Raw genomic sequence first — 24,226 nt, 5'->3', positions numbered from 1 at the left:
GCTATTGACCTTTTATCTACATCTTCCCTCGTAGAGTGGTTCTTTAAAAAAAAAAAAAAAATTGAGTGACTTTTTAAAATAACTATTATTAATTGAAACATATATCTACTACTTAACAAATTACTACTAGCAATCTATTGGATCAACATTGTTTGAATCATTACTTTTTCAAAGTAGAGAGAATCTATGGATTTTCATTATTTTTTTATTGGCAAAACAATGTTCATAGCTTCTTTAGCATGTTAACAGTGTATAAATATTTGAATTATTACTTTTGGACTATCTAAAGAGCAATGACCAACAAAAATGACAAAACTTTGCTGACCATTCCTTGAAGTATCAATTCAAATCATATGACAAAATGTTGTACTATATATACAATATTATCTCGTCTCAATGTATGTGGTATCGTTTAATTTAACATATTTTTTCTTTTTTAAAAAAAGAATAGTTTTGAAATTTATGGTCTAAATCAATGTTAGATATTTTTCTAACTATGAATCATTTCAGAGGTTAATAATTAAGTTATTTTTAATCAGTATAAAATATGACATTAAAGTATATCATATATGTTGAGACTAAGGGAGAATTACTTCTATTTGAGAAAATAAGTTTTATTTTTCAATTAAAGAGTTATTTATATGGATGCTCATTCTTATTTTAAGAATTGTCTATAAAAATTACTTGTGTTTCTTTTAGAATAAAAATATCATTCATCTACTTCTATTTTTCTCAAAAGAATATTAAACACGTCAAAAACTTTCTTCTCTCTCAACTGGCATTTTATGAAATAAAAGTAATTTTAATATGCAATTGATGAAAATTAACTCCAAAAATAAAAATATGGATGATGGAGTAACATACAATTTCATTTTTGAAAATTATTCTAAGAGAAATAAAATCTCAAAAAGAATGTAAATCAACTATTTATAAAAAAAATTGGTGAAGTGTAGATTTGAACATAGGACAAATTAACATAGTATTGTATTATTCTTAAAATATTTGATTTGAAAGAAAAAATTCTTGAAAAACGGCTTGTGAAATTCATTCACAAAATTTTGAACATATGATTTTTAGTGGGCCCAAACATTGTCCGCTACTAACGTATTTATTACTTCACATTTTTCATAATTACAGATAACGGCTTTCTTCTTCTTCTTCTTCTTCTTCTTCTTCGTTTTCTTGATAAGGATTTAAATTTTTGATCGTTTCGAGTGCAGTGGCGAAGACAAGCAATGGTTGCGAATTCATCGGGGTTGGAGACTAATCAGGCCGGAAAATTGAATGCTGAAGATGACGGGCACTTTCTAATAACCCGAATCGGTCTCTACTCATATACTCGATTTCTCATTCCTCCAAACTTGTGAGTGTTTCTCTGTTTTTGGTCTCTATTTATTATGTGTATTTTTTTTATTGTAGGAAAATAATTGGAGTACTGGGTTTTATCTTCTTTTTTGTATATTTTTTTTATTACTGGCTTGATGATTCACATTTTTGTTTGTTGGTTATGGGGTTTCTTGTATAAATTTGTGTATGCAAGGGAAATGTAGGTGGGTTTTGTGATTGAAGTTACTGGGTAAAAATTAAAGTTGTGAAAATCAAGTGAAGTGATTTGAGGATTTTTGATATGAGGGGATTTACAGGATTTCTTTTTTTTTTTTTTGTCGAGAATGTGATATTTGAAAGTTGAATTCTTCACTGTTTTGTAGCAGGAAATGCTTTAGTTATCCAGGGATTTGTTTAATCTTTTTAAATATTATGTCTATTCTTTTAACGGTTAAAAGGTATTATTAATGGAAAATTTGAAACATCTGCCCCAATTCCTGCCTTTTTTTTAATCAAACAAGCAAGTTTAACTTTTCATAGCAGAAGAATTCATTTCAGCAAACACGACACCATTAAAATACAAAATAGCAATGATGTATCTAGTGCAGCAATTGAAGAACACCCAAAGGAAAATACATCCAACAAACAAAGCCCCATCATGTGTTTAGTATTCCTCGTGATCATCATCCTCTCCTTCTTCCAATTCAGCACCAACCTCCTCGTAATCCTTTTCCAAAGCAGTTAGATCTTCACGTGCTTCACTGAACTCACCTTCCTCCATACCCTCACCAACATACCAGTGCACAAAAGCACGTTTGGCATACATCAGATCGAACTTATGGTCAATGCGTGAGAAGACCTCAGCAACACTGGTTGAGTTGGAAATCATACATACACAGCCCTTTGCACCTTGGCAAGATCACCTCCAGGAACAACAATTGTTGGCTGATAGTTGATACCACACTTGAATCCAGTAGGGCACCAGTCAACAAATTGGATGGTGCGCTTAGTCTTGATGGTAGCCACAGCAGCATTCACATCCTTTGGCACAACATCACCACAGAACATAAGGCAGCAAGCAATGTACTTGTCATGGCGAGGATCACACTTGACCATCATGGAAGATGGCTCAAAAGCACGGTCGGTGATCTCTACAACTGACAACTGCTCATGGTTGGCTTTCTCGGTTGAAATGACAAGAGCATAAGATAAAAGCAAAAAAATAAATCCTGGGGTAGGGAACAAGCTATGTTGCGCGGACTCTTCATTTTTGAAGGCGAACCCGTCTCGACGCGACACTGGTGCGGGTGCGGGTGCGTGGTGCGTGTCGGATTCGGTCAATCCGATCCGGACACTTTGACCAGAGCCGAGAAAAAAATTTGGGGAAAAAGAGATCAGTTTCCGGCGACCTCTTCAGAGAGGCGGCGGAGCTGTAAGAAGCTTGAAAAAGTAAAAAGAAGAAGAAAGAGGAGTTTTTTCTTCATTGAAAAAGTAAAGAGAAGAAGAAAGAGGAGGAGTTTTTTCTTGAAAAAGTACAGGAAGTACAGCTTTTTTATTTTTTTGAAAAAGTAAAGTCTTTTCAACTTTTCTTGAAAAAGAAAACTAAAGGCTAAGGGTTTCTCTAGATAAGTGTGTCCTTTTTTATTTATAAAATAAATTAATACTTTTAATGTTTATTATATTCTCTCTTTTCTTTAACAATTATACTCCTTTTATTTTGTATGTAATTATACCAAAATATGCAATTCATTATTAAATATATTTCATAAATATTTTTAATAATATTTTATTTTATATATATATCCACTTATTTGATTATACTAGATATATTATTATTGTTGTTATTGATATAATTTATTTTTCGAGGTACTCTAAAAATAATAAACAATTATACCATGTATATATAATATATTACACCTTATATTATATATACCATGTATACCAATTAGCCGTATCCCCGCACCCGTATCCATACTCGGATTCGCACCCCCGAATCTTAAAATTTAAATTTTGCCGAATCCGACTCTCGGATTCGCATCCGTCTCGGATACCCGCACCCGAGTCCGAGCAACTTAGGGAACAAGGTTGGTCTGGAATTCATTGACATCAACATTCAGGGCTCCATCAAACCTCAAAGAAGCAGTAAGTGAAGAGATAACCTGTGAAATAAGACGATTAAGATTGGTGTATGTGGGGCGCTCAATGTCCAATGAGCACCTGCAAATGTCATAGATAGCCTCATTGTCAAGAAGAATTGCGACATCAGTGTGCTCAAGAAGGGAGTGGGTTGACAAGACACTGTTGTAAGGTTCTACCACAGAGGTTGAGACCAGTGGTGATGGATAAATGGTGAAACCAAGTTTTGATTTCTTTCCATAGTCCATAGAGAGATGCTCCAGCATAAGTGACCCAAGACCTGAACCAGTTCCACCACCAACAGCATTGAAAACCAGGAAAACATGAAGACCAGTACAGTTATCGGCAAGCTTCCTGATACGATCCAAGCAGAGATCAACTATCTCCTTCTCAATTGTATAATGTCCACGGGCAAAGTTGTTGGCTGCATCTTCTTTGCCACTGATGAGCTGCTCAGGGTAAAAGAGCTGCATGTATGTTCTTGTCTTGACTTCGTCAATGACAGTAGGCTCAAGATCCACAAAGACAGCACGAGGAACATGATTTTCAGCTCCAGTTTCACTAAAGAAGGTGTTGAATGCATCACCACCTCCTCCAACTGTCTTGTCGCCTAGCATCAGGGAATCATGTTGAATGCCATGCTCAAGGCAGTAAAGTTCCCAGCATGCATTTCTGACCTGAATACCGGCCTGACCAATGTGGATCGATATGCATTCTCTCATTTTCACTGCTTTTTTTAGAAATCTTCAAATTTCAAATTTAAAACGAAAGGACGTTTTTCAAGACGCCTCTTTCGACGATTTTCAGATCTGATAATTCCTGCCTTTTGTTTATCTGTCCACTTTGCATTTTGAACATTTGAAGAAAGTTCTAATGTTTATGTTATTAGGTTGAAGAAAAGTTTTCACAGATGGGTACCTTTTATTTTATAAGTTGTTTTGCAATGTGAGTAAATTGAAAAAAAAAGATTGTTTTTTGTATCTGAAGTTGTGACTAACTAACAAGGAAACATTTTTGGCTTTGGAAGGTACCATGTACATCCAAGATTGTAAGTATTAAGAAGAACATTCATATACTTCCACGAAGGTGCCTCGAGGCTGGGTGAGAAGGGCCTCGGGGCACGACAGTGCCTTGATACGGGAGTGGGGAGGGGGGACTCGGGGAACGACGGTGCCTCGGGGCGGGAGTGGGGAGGGGGGCCTCGGGGCACGATGGTACCTCGAGGCGGGGGTGGGGAAGGGGGCCTCGGGACACGACGGTGCCTTGAGGACATGGTGGGGAGGGCCTCGGGGCACGACGGTGCCTCGGAGCCAGGGTGAGGAGAACCTCGGGGTACGATGGTGCCTCGGGGGAGGGGAGGGCCTCGGGATATGACGGTGCATCGAGGCGGGAGGAAGGGGCCTCAGGGAATGACAGTGCATCAAGGCGGGGGGAGGGAGGTCTCGGGGAACGACGGTGCATCGAGGCGGGGGAAGGGGGGCCTCGGGGCACGACAATGCCTCGAGGCGGAGGTGGGGGGCCTCGGGCCAAGACGGTGCCTAGAGGCGGGGGTGGAGGAGTCTCGAGGTACGACAGTGCCTCGAGGCGGGGTGAGAGGGGGCCTCGGGGTACGACGATTCCTTGAGGCAGGGTAGGGGGGCCTCGGGCCACGAAGGTGCCTCGAGGTAGGGTGGGGGGGCATCAGGGCAGGAAAGTACCTCGAGGCGGGGTGAGGGGGGCCTCGGGGAATGACGGTGCCTCGAGGAGGGGGTGTGGGGAGGCCTCGGGGCATGGAGGTGCCTCGAGGCAGGGGTGGAGAGGGCCTCGGGAAACAACGATGCCTCGAGGCTGGGGTGAGGGTGGCCTCGGGGAATGACGGTGCCTCGAGGCGGGGTGGGGAGGGCCTCGGGGCACGACGGTGCCTCAAGGCGGGGGTGGGGAGGGCCTCAGGGAATAAAGGTACCTCGATGCGGGGGGAGGGGGGCCTCAGGGCACGACGGTGCCTCGAGGCTGGGGGAGAGAGTTCTTGGGGCACGACGGTGCCTCGAGGCGAGGGGAGGGAGTTCTCGGGGCACAACGGTGCCTCGAGGCAGGGGTAGGGAGGGCCTCAGGGAACGACGGTGCCTCGAGGCAGGGGCGGGGAGTGCCTCAAGAAACGACAGTGCCTTGAGGCGGGGGTGGGAAGGGCCTCAAGGAACGACGATTTCTCGAGGCAGGGGTGGAGAGGGCCTCGGGGAACGACGGTGCCTAGAGGCGGGGGTGGGGAGGGCCTCGGGGCACGACGGTGCCTCAAGGCGGGGGTGAGGGGACTCGTGGCACGACGGTGCCTGCCTCGGGGCACGACGGTGGACGGGGGAGAAGAGGGGCCTTGGGGCATGATGGTGCCTCGAAACGGGGGTGAGGAGGGACTCGAGGCACCATCGTGCATCGAGGCGAGGGTGGGGAGGGACTCGGGGCACAACTGTGACTCGAGATGGTGGTGAAGGGGGCCTCGATGCACGACAGTGCCTCCGGTGCCTGCCTCGGGGTACGACGGTGCCTCGAGACGGGGGAGAAGGGGGGCCTCGGGGCACAATGGTTCCTCGAAGCGAGGGTGGGGAGGGACTTGGGGAACGTCTGTGACTCAAGGCGGTGGGGAAGGAGGCCTCGGTCCACGATGGTGCCTCTAGGTGGGAGTGGGGAGGGCCTCGGGGCACGATGGTGCCTCTAGGCGGGGGTGGGTATTATATATTAAGAACTTGGGGAACAGAGGTTCATTACCTGGTACTTCACTACCATCAAACAATATATTATCCGATCTTGGGTTAATTTCCCAACTCTTTCACTTTCAGAGAGCTAATCAAGTAGCAATTTCTATATTCAGTAGGAGTTTATTCGATGTTTTGTTCTTTAATTATAAAGAGTGCACTATCCCATTTTACAAGTTTTTCTGTAAATAGTGAATTCATCTGTTGAAATTTGTGATGTTCGTATGAAATCAAGGCCTTTCTTCATATTATCCAATAGAAACTTGTAATTTTTTTAGGATAGTTTGTTTTATATTCTGTGAACCATATGTCTGGATAATGCAATTCATTTGCACAAATTCTGCTTTAGGATACAGTGAACCCATCTATGCATGTCAGCACCCCTGTGACTAATAGTCGAAAGAAACTTTTACAGGGATTCCATAGTAGCCCAAGAGCTGTTCAGAAGTACCCTATGTTTTATCAGTTTGATTTTGGTTGGAGTATGCCTCTTGGCAGGTAGCTCATAGGCAGAAATCAGGAAATAAGGTTTATACATTGGATTGGTACTTTGGTAATCAATGACAAAGCCACATTGACGGTGGTCTGTTGAACATCCTTTGTCGGAGAATTATATGTGTCTGTAAAAATTTATGTATATATAAGTCAAAAATTACTTTTATGCATATTTATTAGAATCTTGAACACCTTTTGTGAAATTCCAGGCTTCGTCATTATTGCTAGTTGCTAGTTGGGAGCTGAGACTTGCATATCTGATTAGAATGGTGTATAAGGTCCTAATAAAGAAAGGGAATGTATGTTCTGTTTATTAGAAATAGGTTCTTGATTAAAAATCTTTTCTTTCTGATCTGTTATAGTGAATTGTAATTGAGTTAGAATGTGTTCCCACTTCCCACAACTCTTTTATTGGAACAATGTCTTTTTTCCTTTTTAGGTGATAGGAGTGTCAAAAGTCAAAAGTAATTCGGTTGCAGAAGGAGTCCGGCTTGTCAAGAACTTAAATGGTAGTCTCATATCTTATATCCTTGTTGAATTGTTTACTATTTGACATCATTTGCACATTGATCCTCCTATAGAAATTGAACTCAATGTATGTGTCTAGGGGAATGGGGGTTGGGTGCCTCGGGTCACGACGGCGCCTCGGGGCGGGTGCCTTGAGGCGGGGGGTAGGCCTTAAGTCCAGCTCAGTTTCTTTACAGGTTTGTGACTGCTAGTTGGATTTATCTCCTATGATTGAACTCGAATCGCTTTCTAATCTGTCTTTTGCCGTTTAAATTATTGATTATCGATCTTGGTTATAACAGGATCTTCAAAAATGTAAAAGATGTTTAATCCCCACAAATTCACAACCTTGCTTTTAGTTAATATTAGAGTTGTCTTATCAATTATAAATGTAATTGTGAAATCAATATTTGATGCATTTCCTCTATAACGGGGCTATATGCAAGTTTACAATTCTCTTATAATGGCAAAATAAAAATCTCTATGTTGTAGTAAGATATCATCATTTGTCAGCTTAGATCAGATGCTTATACGTGGAAATTGTTAACGCTGGTTAGAGACTTGACATGTTGCAGACCTATGTAGTGATTCTTTCTGATTGAACTGTTGTTTATGTTTGCAGTTGGTGGCAACATTCGGAAAACCATGCCTACGTGCAGCAAGATGCTCATGAGTTCTTCATTTAAATGCTGGACAGGATCCATGACAAAGAGGGGAAAGCAAGTTTGGCAATCAAAGGTTCTGTTGTAGGAAATGGTTCTTATACTTCTTGTCTCATGTAGGACATGGTCTGGGCTCTATTGCTTTGATAATGCATATCGTTCATCTCTTTCTATTTGAACTGCAATACAGTGAGTAGATATAGTACAAATCTTGTCATGTACATGCTCGATTTCCGATTTCAAAATTTTTGCCCGTACTTCTATTTGGGATCAATTTCATTGATGAGAAACTGGGTGATTCATGTATTAAGACCCTGAGAACTTGAGAGTTTTGTGGCTTCCTCTTAGATCAAGGAGGATCATATATGATGTTGACAAGTTTTGCCGGTTTACTCCAAAATGTTGGTAAGCTCCGTATAACTTACATAAATCTCATAGTGTAAGACTTAAATTATATTTTATCCCTACTCTTTTATAGTTTACAAAAATCCCCTAAAATATCAGTCATCCTGATACATGATTGGTTGTCCGGATGCATAGTTGGCTTTCCGAATACATTAATGTTGCCCTACAATAAGTGTCGGAAAATCTAATTAAATCTCATAAATTACGCTTACGTTTCTTTTTACTATCAATTAGACATATTTAATATATGTATTAATGTGCTTCATATTTATTGTATTAGATACATCTATATATTTTTACTATCAATTAGATAGATTTAATATATGTATTAATGTGTTTCATATTTATTGTATCAGATACATAGCTGCAAGATCTTCACATTTTGCCTCAAACTAAACATTTTTTTGATAATAACATTTTTGTATCACCATTTATGAATATGATACATACTTGTGTGGCACTTGAATGTATCATATATATATATATATATAGGTATCAAATGCATTGTTGTGTGCCAAGATCGCTATTATGTAATCATGACACGTTGTTATGTATCAATTTGTTAATCGCTTTATTAGATGTCTATCTATAATAGAAAAAGACAGTATCGATGGATTTAGATACAATTTTTTTACCACACATATTTAGCTATGAAAATAGTAAGGTTTATGTATCACGCATATGATTTGGTAGTGTGTACGGATACACATCCTTCTAAATTTAAATAAGGTAGAAGATATGGTCACACCTATATACATAATAAATGATACATTTGGTAGAAGTATTCAAGTATCAAAACTAATTAAGGTTATGTATCAAAACTAATATTTGAACATGATACACTATGCATGATAAAATTGTAATGTATCGTAGTGTTGAAACAAAGGCTTATACATTAAGTAAGAAACAAAATTAACTTAATACAATAAAAATCTAGTTAATGTATCAAACTTTTTTCGGCTTTTGAGCCTTTTTTTCCACCGTCAATTTAGAAGTCAAAGATGCTTCCTTCTTCAAGTTATTGGGTAAACCCAATATTGAAATATTGACTTTTATCCATATGTATCAACGATTTTTGAAGATGAAAAACTAAAAAAAAAAGTTGAAAACTGAAGTTATGGAAAGAGATCTACCTCTTGAATAACTTGAAATAATTAATTAGAAAGAGAAGATTTAAAATTCAAAAATGGATTAATGGGGGTAATTGTTGGAGTGAAAAGGAGCAAAAAATCATGGGAATCAAAAGTTGGAGAAGAAGAAAAGGATGAGAGAGATTTATGGAGTGAAATCAGGAAGTGATAAACATGAGTTTGAGAAGTGGGAGTTATGTATCCGGTAGTTTTGTGTTACACTCAAAAATAAGGGATTTTGGAAAATTTTAGAACTGATAGGGAGGGAATAATAGAAATTATGGAAAAATAAGATGTGTATATAGGTAATTTTTCCAAATAAGAATATATGATGATGAGCAACTTTCATAAATAGCAAACACAAAATTCATATTTGTATGTTATAGCAAAGTTTGCATAATTGCACTCCATAGCAAACATATATATATATATATAATTCGCTATACATATACAAAAAAAAAACAGTTGTATAATTCACTATACATATACAAAAGAAAGCAGTTGTATACAAAAGATCAATTGTATAATATGTGTATGTATAAAACGAGAAAGACAGAAAGGCAAAAGAAAACTGGGCAGGGAAATATTTGTATTGTATAATTATAAGTGTATAGGACGAAGATATATGTATTTGCATGTGTATATACAATTTTCCCTCGCTTTATACAAACAGAAGCGCAATTTATACATTTCGTTTCTGTTTGTATAAGTGAGAGAGGCAAGGGTGGCGAGCGAGATCTAGGAGAGGGGAGAGAGGGGAATGAAAATATATGTATATATACAATTTTCTCTTGCTTTATACAAACACAAACGCATTTTATACACTTGTGTTTGTTTAAAAGCGAGAGAGGCGATTGAGACTGCCACCAAACGAGAGTGGCGAGCAAGATTCCACCTGGGAGAGTGGCGAAAATAGCAATAGTTTGCTATAGGGTACAATTAAATCAAAGTATATTTATAACATTTAATTTGAATTAATAGTTTGCTATTATGTACAATTATCCCTATGATTTAAGCTAAAACGGTTGGGCTTAATGAGCCTTTAGTTCTTGGCCCACATTAGCTAGCATTGTCCATTTACGAACAACAAATTCATTTTTTAACGGCCATGGAAATGGAATTCAATACATTTAGCTTGTTTCCTCCACTCCTTGTGTTGTTATGGGTTCTTTCATGTGAAAGCAATGGAACTAGTCAAGGCTAGGCTAAACGATGATGATGTGATGTATAACTACGCTTCACTTCTCCTTCACTATCAAAGTCTCATTCCGATCCTTATCTAACGAAAGAGAAGAAGTGAAGCTTTGCATAAAGCTAAAGTTCGCTACCAAATCTAAAAACAATCAATTTCATGACTCACAAAATCCAGATTTTAATTGTCTATTTAGATTTTGGTTGATAGAATATATAACTCGAAAAAGTAATACTTAAAGTTACATAAACTAAAGTTGAAAAATAGAAAACCAAACCATATCGAATTTTATTTCAATATGACATTGGAAAATTAGAAAAACTGGAAAACCAAAAAATACATAAGGAAAATCTTTCAGAACAATACCAAACTGACCGACGAACACACCCTACTCTCCACGCCTATTTCATCTATCTCCACCTTCGTTTTTTCCATCATTTTCTCTGATAATTCCGAAAGTGAAGTATTTTCAGACAGGAAAAACTAAGTCGGTTTCCTCATGTTTCGTCCAGCACGAATTACTTCATCAACAAGTAACAGCTGAGATGCTATAACAGGCCTGCAAAGAAGAAACAGAAGAAGAGAAATCAAACTCCCGGAAATGATGCAATTTAAACATACATAAAACACACACATGCACATACAGCACAGCAAACAGAAAATGAATGAAAAGTTCCCACATACCCAGAATTAACAATCTGACGCTTCACGGAATAATTATCAAATATCCCCTCCATTTGTGGATCTACAGGTTCTCCAGTGTGTTGATTTAGTCCGACAACATTTCCTTTGTCATGCTCTCCCTGAAAATAGTTGAGATGTTACAAAGACTGATTTAAAGTATCCGTTGTTGCATGCACAAAAGATAGGTACCGTTAGAGCAATGATCACATCTTGAGTATCAAGGCCAGAGTTCTCAGCAAGTGTCTTTGGTATAACAAGGAGGGCATTAGCAAAAGCTTCCACTCCAAGTTGGGCACGCTGTAAATATATTGTCGAGACAAACATATAGAGAGTGAGAAGACAGATACGGTACTTGAAGATATTTAACAGATGGAAGTAGAGGACAGTGATAAATCCATATACACACCCCCTTGACAGTCTTTTTCACTTCGTTAATAAGGTGTTGTCGAGCCGCAACTTCAAAGGCGCCGGCACCCTGAAAGCCAGCATTCAAGACTACAACTTAGGAACAGGAAATTCATGGCCTCGTTCTTACATAATACAAATGTAAATTGTGATTCAACACTTGAAAGAGTGAGAAAGCTTAAATTCCATAATCAGATGTAGGCATGCAAATTAAATTCAGTAACTTGTAACACATCTAGTTTTGGAGTCAAGAGTTGGTTGATAGTTGAAGCTGTAACCTCCATTAATCAGAGGGAAAAATTGGGTTATGAAGTCAATAAAGCGTTCCCTTCCTGTACATCATTTTTTGTAAATGTTAAACATAAGACACTAACAATTCCTTAGCCCCAACAGAGAAGATACCAAATAATGCACAGAATTATAATGATATCTAGCAATATCCTCACATAAACTAGACTGTGTTCCTATGCATACAGACTTTTTTTCATAACCGAGAAGTCCTTGAGCACCAGTGGCAAACGATTTGAAACTCATGTAAAGTTCCCACATACCCAGAACAAACATCATGTAAAGGAGCTTCCATGTGGAAGCACACAGATAAATCTTGTTGATCAAATAACAAAACTATTGTTTTATATTGGCAAAAATGTAACATACGAGTATAACTGCTTCATCTTCAATGGTATTTTTTACTGCCCTTAGTCCATCACGAACTGCATCCTTGATTTGAGCTATTGTGTGGTCATTAGGCCCTGTAAAGAAAACAGCACTGAAGGTTGAGATCGACTTCTCCAGCTCACTACAATGATAAGCAACAGGAGACCGAACAAAACAATTTGACGAACATTAAGCACCTAAAGTACCTTTGATAAGAATTGTACAAGAATGAGGATTTTTGACATTTTCTACAAAGGTATACTTCTCTTCACCAAGAACATGCTCATAGACCAGCCCAGCCCAGCCAAGGCACTCAGGAGTTAAGTCATCAACAGAGTTAACCGCCTCCCCGCCACAAGCCAAAACCAAACGTTCCATATTTCTCCTCTTTGCCCTCCGAAGTGCGATTATCTGGATCATGAAACAAGTATGATTACATAAAATGTTTAGGGAAGACAAGTCCTCAAGTTCATGTAACCCATTTAAGTCATGCAACCTCCCTTTTAACTGCTCATATTGCAATCTTAGTGTTAAGGGGAAAAATACTTTGGGAAAGAAGATCCAGAATACTAAATAGTTACAATGTCCAAACAAAATGAGAACTTTATTTTGTGAGTTGTGACAATGCATCAAAGAGAAGTGTAAAACTCTATGCTTTGTCATTAAACCAAAAGAGAAATTGTTAAAAGTAAGAGCTAAAGGTGTAAAAACTTGCATTTGCATTCAGGTACTTGAGCAGTGTACTTCAGGAAACAAGAACCTTGGATAAATGGTTACTATACATCACATTATCTTTTCTCAATATTTCTACCAACTTGAGTTCTTGCACATGATAAAATGGAGAGACAGCTTATTGCATATCTTCTCATGGATCCTTGATTGAGTGCTACAACAACAACTACACCTTAGTCCCAAACAAGCTGGGGTCGGCGAACTTTGACTGAGTACTGAAAACAAATTATTCAAAAAGGCACGGAACTTATGTAATAAAGCAAGTTCATCCGCATATGGTCTCAAAGAAACTTTTTTGAGTGTTGTAAACAAGTGATTTGAAAAGGCACAGAGCTTATGCAATAAACCAGTTCTGAGTTCTAACTAAGAACAATAAAAGAGACAAGCAAGCTCCATCCAACTGATCCGTTGTACTAAGCAGTTTCTGATGAGTTGCACAAGTTTCAAAATGTGTCTGTTGATCTTTTCATGAAGATATTTGGAGTCTTCAGGATCCATTTGAGCATTTTTATCACCATTAAGCTCCTGTCCCCCTAGCCTTTCTCTTGTATGTCTAATTAAAGAACGAAGAGAGGGGGGATTACATGGGTTCTAGGCAGTTCTCTCTATTTTACCAAGACAACCCCAAGTTCTAGGCTAATCAGACTAATTAGTTCACAAGGTGCTAACACAACAACCAAAGAAACCAAAATGCAAAAGGTGCAAGCTTGGTTGTTGAACCATTCAGCTACTAGAAACTGAATAAAGAGAGCAACAACTTACTCCTTCCCGAGCAAGTTGATCAAGAGATGGAGGATCAATCCCCTTCTGATTGATAACAACAAAATTCTTGTCATTTCCAGCGCAGACCTGCAAAGAACCAGCAGCATTGAACATTATAATGATTTTCTTACACTACAAGAGTAATGAGATATAACCACCTGCACAGCATACCTGGTTCTTTAGGTCAATTATCTTTTGCACCCTCTCATCAACAGAACGCCGTTCTGCAGCAACCATCGCCTCTCTCTGCTCTGCATTTGAGTAGAAAAAACCTGCATTTACTTCACTGAGAAAGGAGAAGATTGATCAATGGTAAGAACTTATCAAGACCAAGCAAATCTAAGCAATGTGAATCTGGATTAACACTATTACCTCTTCTCATATTCAAGAGAGACATTAGCAGTCAAAATGTAACAGTTCTCTGCTCGCCTTTTCATGTCTGGATGTCTTGAACCATGATCAAGTACAAGGCCCTCAACCTAACAGCAGTAAGAATTAATGAGGTGACACATTAAAATTTGCATGAAGGTTTCTTTGGCACCCCCAACCCCCTGGGAAAAAGCAGGAAGGGGAAAAAAAACAATTTTTTCATTCTTCATCAGACAGCACAAAATATCATGCAGAAGTGAGGCCGTCCAAGTGCATCCACATCTAGGCATTCTGGCATACTTGGTGAAATATACACGGCTGCATGAAATATGCATTACACCATCTCTTTCCTTAACCCACATGCTAATGTATCTTCAAGACCTCCAACATGATCAGAATTATAGGCATCTTTCACTGTGTATGACTATCACTAGATGTGCAAGGTTAATTTTTCACTCTCTACCCTAAGCACTGAACTACTTTCTCTTTTTCATTTTTTAAATAAGTCCAATCATACTTTCCTTCTATAAAACCTAGAAGGAGAAAAAATCTACAAAAGTACACCTCAGAGTGAAATATTTTCGGTAGACAGCATTCTTTATTTTACTATCGCCTAAACTTATAATGAGGTTACGTTGAACTGGTTTTCATGCATTTAAAATTCTATGTGAAAAGTAGTATCTGCTCCAGGATCGCCAATAATTTTGAAATTTGTAAAATTGTATTCTCCAGTCCAGAAGTAGACTGATCAGAATAGGATATTCATTATTCTGCTCAGTGATGTGGTCATTGTCAGTAGCTGACAACTATCTTCAATACCATTGTCATTTTATTAAAAAAATGTTAACCAAAATGTAGAAAGGCCAAGAATAGCATTCCACATACCAAACGAGTGTCTACATCGAATTTGTGACGCATGTGCATTATCTCAACCATAAAAAGATCAATAGCTTCATCAGGCTTGCGAATGCAGAGCACCTGTGGTACAAAGTTGTAAATAATGAATTTATTGCCAGATTGGGCACAAAACCCCATATACAAATTGCAAAGTATGTAATGAATGATGATGCCGCAAAACAACCAATACAGTTCATCATGCATCATTTCACCAAAACAAAAAAGGTCATCACAACATTCAATCTTAGGTGCCTATGACAGGACTTGTGTCTGAATAGATCAGTGAAGAATTCTCTCCTTTCAGAGGAGACGGCTGATACATCTAACTTTCAAACACGATAAAGATCAGCATCAGCTGGTCCATACTCCCTCCTTCCCCAGAACACCATGTCAGAAAGAGAAAAAAATGAACTAGCCATTTAAAAACTAATAAGAGTGGGTGCTCACAGAATTCGCAACAATGTCAGTCAGCTGATCAGCCAGTGACTCGTACAACTGCACCAAAACAATAAATTCGCATTAGCACCCGTAGGAAAGGAAGAACATATCAACAGCAGAATCAAAATCTTTATTATATTAATATTGCAGAAGAAACCTTTGTTCTCAATGTCGTTCTTGCAACCATCTTCAATATCTCTTTATCTGGCTCATTACCCATTACTACAGGAGTCTTAAATTTTTCAAGAAATTGTAGAGTTGCTCTTTTTGCAATTTCAAAACCATCAACTAGCACACGAGGATGCATCCCTGCAAGAAAGGAACAAGCAATGATTATTTAATTTAACCCAAAGGAGATACTTATGCATAAGATTTCATAAGGATCGCATACTAAAAACACTGAAATAGTAAGTAAAAAAGAACGAAATTTTTCATTGCATGTTTTTCCTTTCCTGAGAGTTTCTCTTCCAATTATAGTTCTATTTATTTTTCCAAAGGAATGCTTAAACCATCATAAGCTCGAGGGCTACTTTTATGAACAAGAGCAGCACAGTTTCTTGTTTTGCTTTTCTTTTCTAGTGTCATGGATGTAGAATGCACCAAAATATAAGGCAATAAAGTTGCTTGGAAAAGTATATACATATATATGTGTCAAACCTTCATCTATGCATCGTTCAGATTGTTTCATGAGCTCCCCAATGAAAAGCACAGTAGATGTAGTACCATCCCCACTAGTATCATCTTGAGCTACAGCAGTCCTAGCAATCATTACTGCAGTTGGGTTCTGAATTTGCTGCAGTTTTTAGGTTCAAAGAAAAATAAATCAATTACCTCAGAGCAACAAGATTTATCTTCCATTTAGCCTCCACAAGGACAAAATCTGATCTTCAGATAGATATTCTTAATTTAGAAGAATTAACCAAGTCATTTGTGACATGCTCACGAGATTAAGACAAGCTTAGGTTATTAAGAAGTACATAAATTTTGTTACAAGACAGTTTCCACTTCCTTGAAAAGATCGATTCTTGTACTTGATTTCTGAAAACACAAAATAGGAACATAGACACCTTAATACCAAATTGGTTGGGGTTGACTATACAAATCCTCTATATCCTTTTGAGCCCATTTCGCTTCAGTACTCACTACACACTAGTTTTTCTTCTAAAACAAACTAGGAGTCCTCTAAAATTTGGAATTCCCTAAATTCCAGACTTATCCCTGCATCTACAAATGTGTAGCCAAGTTTGCAGGACACTGCCAAGTGACAAACATTAACACAGAATCTGATTCCACTAGCAACATCAACCCAACATGTTTGATAACAAAAGGCAAAATCAAGAAGCAACATACACGAAACCAGAAATAAAATAGATAAAATGGGTAGAGTTCTTATTGGGAAAAGGTACTATAGGACTAAGCCAACCACTAAAGTTAGCTAAAATGGTGAGAATTTCCGACAATCATATAAGGATACAAAAGCTCATACACTTGACCGATGCAGACATCTAACTGTCCTCGCATGTCAGGGACTAGACATGTGGAGCTTCGAGTTAGCACGGGTAACCCAACATTGAGTATCCAAACACCATAATTAAGTTTAGTAGCTATACTATGTGGAAAAAATGCACCTTGGTCCTATCACTAGCTAGCAGGTAAGTAATTCTCAAGACCATATATTACAACTCATGAATTTTAAGACTTGACTCATTTTGCACCCCTAATGTATGCATCATTTTCGTCATTTTGCAGCATATACCTACATCATAAGAGGACAATAATAGTATAACTGTTGAGCAAAGAAAGAACTGACCATCTCTTTCAACAACGTATTCCCATCCTTAGTAAGCTTAATGTCACCAGCACCACCAACAAGCCTGTCAATTGTTTGTAACATTAGAATCGAAGACTTCCAAACAAAGTATAACCATCAATTAGTAAAACTTACATCTTGATGGTTCCTTTAGGACCGAGATTAGTCTTGAGAACATCCTGTAAACCCTTGGCGGCGTTGATGTTCATGTGAAGCGCCGCAGATTTGTTGAGCACCTCTGCATTTGGATTCAGAACCTTAACAGACATCTCCGCCAAAAGAAATGGAAGCTACACCAGATCCCAGATCGATAATGGAGAGTTTACAGAGAAAACGAACAAGCTTTTGAACTGAGAGGGTTTAAGGGCTTTGTGGAAGTGGAAGGGTTCTTATTAGCTAAATAACTCGACCGGGCCGGCCGGTTTAAGATTTTAAAACGGTCCGCCCGGAATTAACAAGCAAACTATAATTTACAATTAATGTTAAGAGTACTAAACGAATTGATTAGTGTAAAGAATCTTTACTTTATCGGATTATGTAGCAAACATGATATAGTAATTTATAACCAAAGTAAAATTATAAAATGTTTTGATTGTTTAGATCAAAAATATATTTTTAGCATTGTAACATACATACATATATAGATATGAAGCAAGAGCATGTTATTTCATTTATTCAGATTAGCAAACCAGAAATAATAAAAGATGAAAAGAAAAACACAAAGAACTATCCGAATCCACAGAACCCACTGTGTGTCCTTAAGAAATTCAATCCCCTCAAATACCCGAGGTTGCAGATTAATTCCTCCCAAGATAAAACGGATTAACCATTAAAGAAGTAGCGGTACCTCAAACTTCGATAATCTCAACGAACTCAAAATGACAACAACGAATCACACACACAGACACGATCGATCGATTTTGTTTTGTAAGAAATGTATGCAAAAGAAGGGAAGAATTCGATACAGAAAAATGAGAGAAAACCTCTCTATTTATAGCCAACAAAGGGTAAAGGTCACAACCCTTGGAAAAGAAGACAACCTTTCAGAAAGGTCGCAACACTTTGGAAAAGGCATAACCTTTCAAACGGTCACAATCCTTTAGAAAGGACACAACCTTTCATAAAGTTCACAACCCTTCGGCATAGTCACAACTCTTCAAGAGAGTCACAACCCTTCATTTCCTGTTCACACCTTTAAAACCCAACAATCCCCCACATGAATAGGGAATGGCTATTGTTAAAACATATGCATGAAAAACTGTGTGATTCGTAATTAAGGATTGATTGCCTCTGGTTAAGTGGGTTTCCTTTGACCTTTCCGTAGTTAACATATATCGGATATACTCGGTCAATCGGTAGATTTGATATCTTTGAACTGTCGAGTTTTGGTGTATACCTAGACAAAATAAGTCACACAATCAACCCTTGAACTGTTTTTGGTTCTCATTGTTTTGTTCGTTTCAGCCATGAACACGTCTCGATTTATAAGTGCGTAGAGAACTGGCCTTACCAGATTCTCCTTGAAGCGGCTTACACTTCACACTTACATAGGTGATTTCTAAATGTGTTGTCCCGTAGATACATCATTTGATATACCCTGTATCAAACTTAGAAATCATTAAAAAGTCTTAATATCTTTATCCTTGTTACTGAATATTGTCTTATCATGATAATGGACCATAAAAAATATTTTGACAATGTTGAACCGTCATCAATGACTTTGTTTGATCTCCTTGAACCTAGATCTTGGGATCTCCAGTCTTCTAGGTAGAGTTACCGCCACAATGACTTGTTCTCGGCCATAGTACCATTCCCTTTGATAATCTATCAACTCCCTCTCTAGTTAGGCCTTTTATAAGTGGATCCGACATATTATCCTTTGACTTTACATAGTCAATTATGATAATTCCACTAGAGAGTAGTTCTCTAACGATATTATGGCTACGTCATATATGACGAGACTTTCCGTTATACATCATGTTTCATGCCCTACCTATTGCAAATTAACTCTCACTGTGTATGCATACTAGAGCTAAAAGGTTTGGGCCAAAAATCTTTCAAGAAATTTTGGAGTCATTCAACTTCTTTACCGGTCTTATCTAGAGTGATAAACTCAGATTTCATAGTAGAGCGAGCGATACATCTCTGTTTGGAAGATTTTCAAGAGACTGCTCCTTCACCAAGAGTAAATACATATCCACTCGTGGATTTTACTTCATTTGACCTAGTGATTCAATTTGCATCACTATATTCTTCCAATACTGTTGAATATTAGTTATAATGCAAAGCAATAGTTTTTTTAAGTATGTTTTAAATACTCCAAAACTCTTTTCATTGTCATCCAACGGTTTGATTGAGATTACTCGTGAACCGACTTAGTTTATTAATAGCATATGCTATATCTGATCGCGTACACTTCATGAAATTTATCATACTTCTCAATACTCTAGCACAATCCAATTGTGAGTCACTTTTGCCTTCATTCTTTTGAAGTACAAATATCACATTTATTGAAGTCTTGACAATATTGAAATCCAAATGCTTGAACTTGTCAAGTACATTTTCAATCACATCAGTAACTTCAATGTCTTTCTTATCGAAGTTACTTTCTAGCATATGCTTAGTAGCATTTATGTTAGAAATGACTCTTTTGACGATCACAATGTCATCAACATAAAAACAAATAATGACCTTGTGATTTGGAGTGTCTTTAATGTAAAAACATTTATCACATTCATTAATCTTGAATTCATTTGCCAACATAGTTTGGTCAAACTTCGCATGTCATTATTTGGGCGCTTGTTTTTAGTCCACAGAGTGACTTAACAAGTTTACAGACTTTCTTTTCTTTACCAGAACCACAAAGCCCTTGGGTTGTTCCGTGTAAATTTCTTCCTCCAATTTTTCATTTTAAAAAAAAATGTTTTCACATCCAATTTGACGAATTTGAAGGAAATATTTCGCAACTAGCGCAATTAACATCTGAATTGATGTAATCCTAGTTAGTGCTATTATCTGTCAAACAAGGCTTTCTTATAGTCTAAAGCCTATGACAACAAGTCTGTCTTTGTATTTGTCAATAGTTTCATCAACTTTCTTTTCCTTTTGTAGATCCACTTTGAATCCAAAAGTTTATTTCCTCGAGGAAGATCAACCAACTCTCAAGTATGGTTGCTCAAGATTGAATCTATCTTACTATTGACAAACTTTTCTCAAAGAGAATGAGTCCACAAAGGACATAACTTTTAGAATATATGAGACTCATTTTCAAGAAGAAATGTTACAAAATCAAACTCGTAGGAAGTAATTTGTCCATTGACATTTACTACGCCTCCGAATCTCTTTATTAAGTACATTCTCCTTTAGTTCTTTCCAAGGTCGTTTAGACCCTTCACTTGACTATCCAACAATTCGAACTTATGAACCATAAATCGACATGCTTTACTAATTGTAGCATATCCAATGAACATACAATCCAAAGTCTTAGGTCCTATTTTGACCCGTTTGGGAATAGTTCCCTCATTTCCATTTCTCATATGAAATAGATTGTATTGGAAATTGTTTGATCACTATCTTTCAAGAGTTATTGCTTGTATAAACTTTAAGGGACGACAAACAATTCTCTATCAGGATACAACAAAGACTGAACAAACACAACTTTCTGTTGCTCCCTTTCTTAACAAACAAACGTTTTTTTTATTATTTGTTACTCCCTTTACTAACAAACAAAACTTTTTGTTTCTCTCTTTATGAACAGACAAATTTTTTTGTTGTTCTCTTTTGCTATAATGATAGCACCCCCCACAAATTTTGTGGTAAACCTGAACTTATAAATAGGACATTCAACATTTTCTTCAAAGTTCGGTTTTTTCTTGTCAACAATTTCATTAGATTGAGGTGAGAATGTGCAGTAATTTGATGGATGATTCCATTTTTCAAATATATTTCTACAAAAGAAGATTCATATTCTCTACATCTACCACTTCTAATCATGGCAATCTTTTTATCTAACTGATTTTTAGTTTTATATTGTCAATATGTTTCTATTGCTTCATCTTTACCATTCAGTAAATAAACATAACAGTATCTAGTTGTCACGACCCGGGAGCACCCCCAAGTCGTAACAAGGCGTACTCAACCCCGAAGGGGTCTTATACGAGCCACATAGTCATTCATTGCATTCAATAATGAAAATAGTGCGGAAATAAAAAAAAACTTATTTACATCCACACATTTAAACTTCTTAAAACAACTTTAAAAACACACAGCGGAAGTCTAAGTCTCACATGGCCATCTTAGACACAGTCGCAAAACATAAGTAGGGACACGGCCCTTTACAATCAAAAGAAGTCTATTACATGAACAAAGAACTTAAAAGTCTTATCCTCGAATCCATGAGGACATACCAAGTCTTGGAGGAAAGCAATCCAACACTTCAAACTAGCTAAGAGGGATCACTTGCCGGAACCTACACTTATAGTAAAAATATGAAGAATATGGGTTAGTACACAAAATGTACTAAGTATGATGACCATGCAAAACATGCTTAAAAAGGGACATTTTAGTTAGAAACCATGCATTATGCCACCTTTTTGAAATATCATGAACAATAGCATAAAAGACATACAAGACAAGCATAACATCAAGTAAGTCATAATATCACCTTTAAACAATATCAACATGAAAACCTTTACCTTGGACCTTCACCTCAAGAAACCCTTATGCTATACCTCGTGCAATGTATGGATGGCGTCCCATACCACCATCCATACTAAGGCACCACATTTAGGTCACTTAAAGTAACTTATCATTCCTTTCTTTCACCTTTGCACAATATTCATACATAAGAGGTATATCATTAATTAAGACATGACAAGGGAAAATAACTCGTAATATAACCCAAGTATAACATGCATAACATATTAAGCATTTAAGAGCCAACATTCTTGAATAACCTCATTTAGGGTACATTCATATCACAGTCATTAGGATTTAGAGAAACTCACTATGACCCTCTCCAAGCCTACTCGTGCAATGTATAGGTAGCATCTCATACTACTACCTACACTTTGTAGAACCTGTCAAGAAACCATAATGAAATCTCACATGATGGGAAGTAAGCGTTTAACCGACATAGACCATGAGAACTTGTCATGGAATCCGGTGTCATGAGTCCCCACACCGAAAAGAGGTGGTCTACTTGCCTAGGGAAGACCGGTATATATAGCTTAATGGATCCACTAGCTTCCTATGCGGGCACATAGTTTATGGGATAAGGTAGACGATCATTGAAACTCATGCCTAACTGTCGGGGGAGTTTCCATCTAACCAAATCCGCTCGGTGCTTAGCCTACATTCCCATAGAATAGTTCATTACTTTGACATCATCACACATGAAAGGGTGCCATAAGCCTACCGATTCAAGGTACATTTAGGAAAGCTCATTAACTCCTCTTGAAAGGGTGCCATGGGCCTACCGATTCAAGTCTCATCATTAACCTTTATGGAAATGTGCCATAGGCCTACCGAATCCAAGGTTCATTACTTATCATTAATGGAAGGGTGCCATTAGCCTACCGATCCAAGGATTCAACAATCAACAATATAATCATTTATACAAGAAAATGATGCATAAGCCCTACCAATTCAAGGTATACTTTATATTGAAGAATCCTTCATATTATATCATCAACATTCATGAGTGTCATCAACACATCTCTGGATTTCCATACATCTCATAACTCAAACTTTAAAGCATCGATTCATCAATTCTCCATAGTTGGACATTTTGTCAAACACCTTGAAGGCATGTAATGGAATCAAAGAGCATGGAAAATAGGGTAGTAATTATGCAACCAAACCAGTGAACAACCTACAACAACACATTTACATTCATAACATGATCACATTATCTTCATTGAATTCTCATTCGTATAATGTCATGATAACACTCCAATTTCTCATACTATGCCTTTAAGGCCATAAGCCTCACATACCAATACACCAACAATACACCATAAAATAAGCATGGGTAATGACATACTTCAACAATCTAAAGACCTTTAAACAAGTTTGATTCATATACATTCATTATCTAGCAACCCACTTCATAAAGGCATAAACTAGGAATAGAGAGAAATCATGGGTTCATGGAGTATTTTCATCTTACATCGTCAATACAACAACAATATAACCATAAAGTGCCATTAGAAACCTTTTAAAACCATTTGGTGGAAGAACCCATGAGATTGAGTGAAAACCTAGATTTTTCATACTTTGAAATAACTTTGGATTTGGCTCCTTGAATGGAAAATTAGACAAGGATCAAGACCACCATACCTTTGCTATGATCTCCCACGAAATTTGATGAAGAAAGCCTTGAATCCAAAGCCCTAGCTCCCACTTCTTCTTCTTCTTAAATGGAGGATTGTAGAGAGGGAAATGTTTTTAGGGATGGGAATGAACTAATGGTATATAGGAAATAATATAAGTCCTTTGAAAAAAATGGTCCAACACTTAGAAAAAATTTCAGGCGGGTGAACAGTAAAATTAGCTACTGGAATTTGCATTTTCTGCCGGACAGACTTTACGAAAATGGGCATAACTTCTTCGTCCGAACTCCGAATGAGGTGAAACGAAGTGAGTTAGGTAGCTAACTCAAAGGGCTTTCCATGGATATATTATTGGCCACCCAAATAATTTTTGTGCTAGGAGATATGACCCTCCAAAGTAGACCCTCGAAAAAGGCTTCACTTGGAAATTTCGGATTTTGATACGGTTGCTCTAAAATTTGGGTTAGACCCATTTCCCACTCAATTTGACCCCCTAAACAAGAATATGAAGTCGGATTTTCGAAAAACGAAACGGATCTTTTAATATACAGCTAAACAAGT

General features: G+C 37.6%; 1 protein-coding gene and 1 pseudogene across 2 annotated transcripts; both read right to left on the bottom strand.

Annotated features, from left to right (window-relative positions):
• Window positions 1–1,832: 1,832 nt before the first annotated feature.
• LOC125840158 (tubulin alpha chain-like) lies at window positions 1,833–4,253 on the bottom strand (annotated as a pseudogene). Its single transcript, XR_007443722.1, has 2 exons — window positions 3,400–4,253; window positions 1,833–2,560 (listed from the first exon to the last, which is right to left on the bottom strand). The product of XR_007443722.1 is annotated as a tubulin alpha chain-like (transcript).
• A 6,591-nt stretch (window positions 4,254–10,844) lies between these two features.
• Window positions 10,845–17,722, bottom strand: LOC125840153 (T-complex protein 1 subunit zeta 1). The gene is made up of 15 exons (XM_049519116.1): window positions 17,469–17,722; window positions 17,334–17,397; window positions 16,181–16,316; window positions 15,681–15,832; window positions 15,533–15,580; window positions 15,074–15,166; window positions 14,192–14,298; window positions 13,991–14,105; window positions 13,820–13,906; window positions 12,532–12,736; window positions 12,326–12,420; window positions 11,670–11,738; window positions 11,453–11,560; window positions 11,264–11,382; window positions 10,845–11,138 (listed from the first exon to the last, which is right to left on the bottom strand). The coding sequence occupies exons 1-15, from the start codon at window positions 17,600–17,602 to the stop codon at window positions 11,063–11,065; spliced, it is 1,608 nt and encodes a 535-aa protein (XP_049375073.1). The 5' UTR covers window positions 17,603–17,722; the 3' UTR covers window positions 10,845–11,062.
• Between the last annotated feature and the right edge of the window lie 6,504 nt (window positions 17,723–24,226).

This window comes from Solanum verrucosum, unplaced genomic scaffold (genome assembly GCF_900185275.1).
Source record: "Solanum verrucosum unplaced genomic scaffold, falcon-dt-bn FXZP01000180.1, whole genome shotgun sequence".
Lineage (NCBI taxonomy): Eukaryota > Viridiplantae > Streptophyta > Magnoliopsida > Solanales > Solanaceae > Solanum > Solanum verrucosum.
The sequence above is the reverse complement of the archived record's forward strand: the minus strand, read 5'-3'. Positions and strand labels throughout refer to the sequence as shown.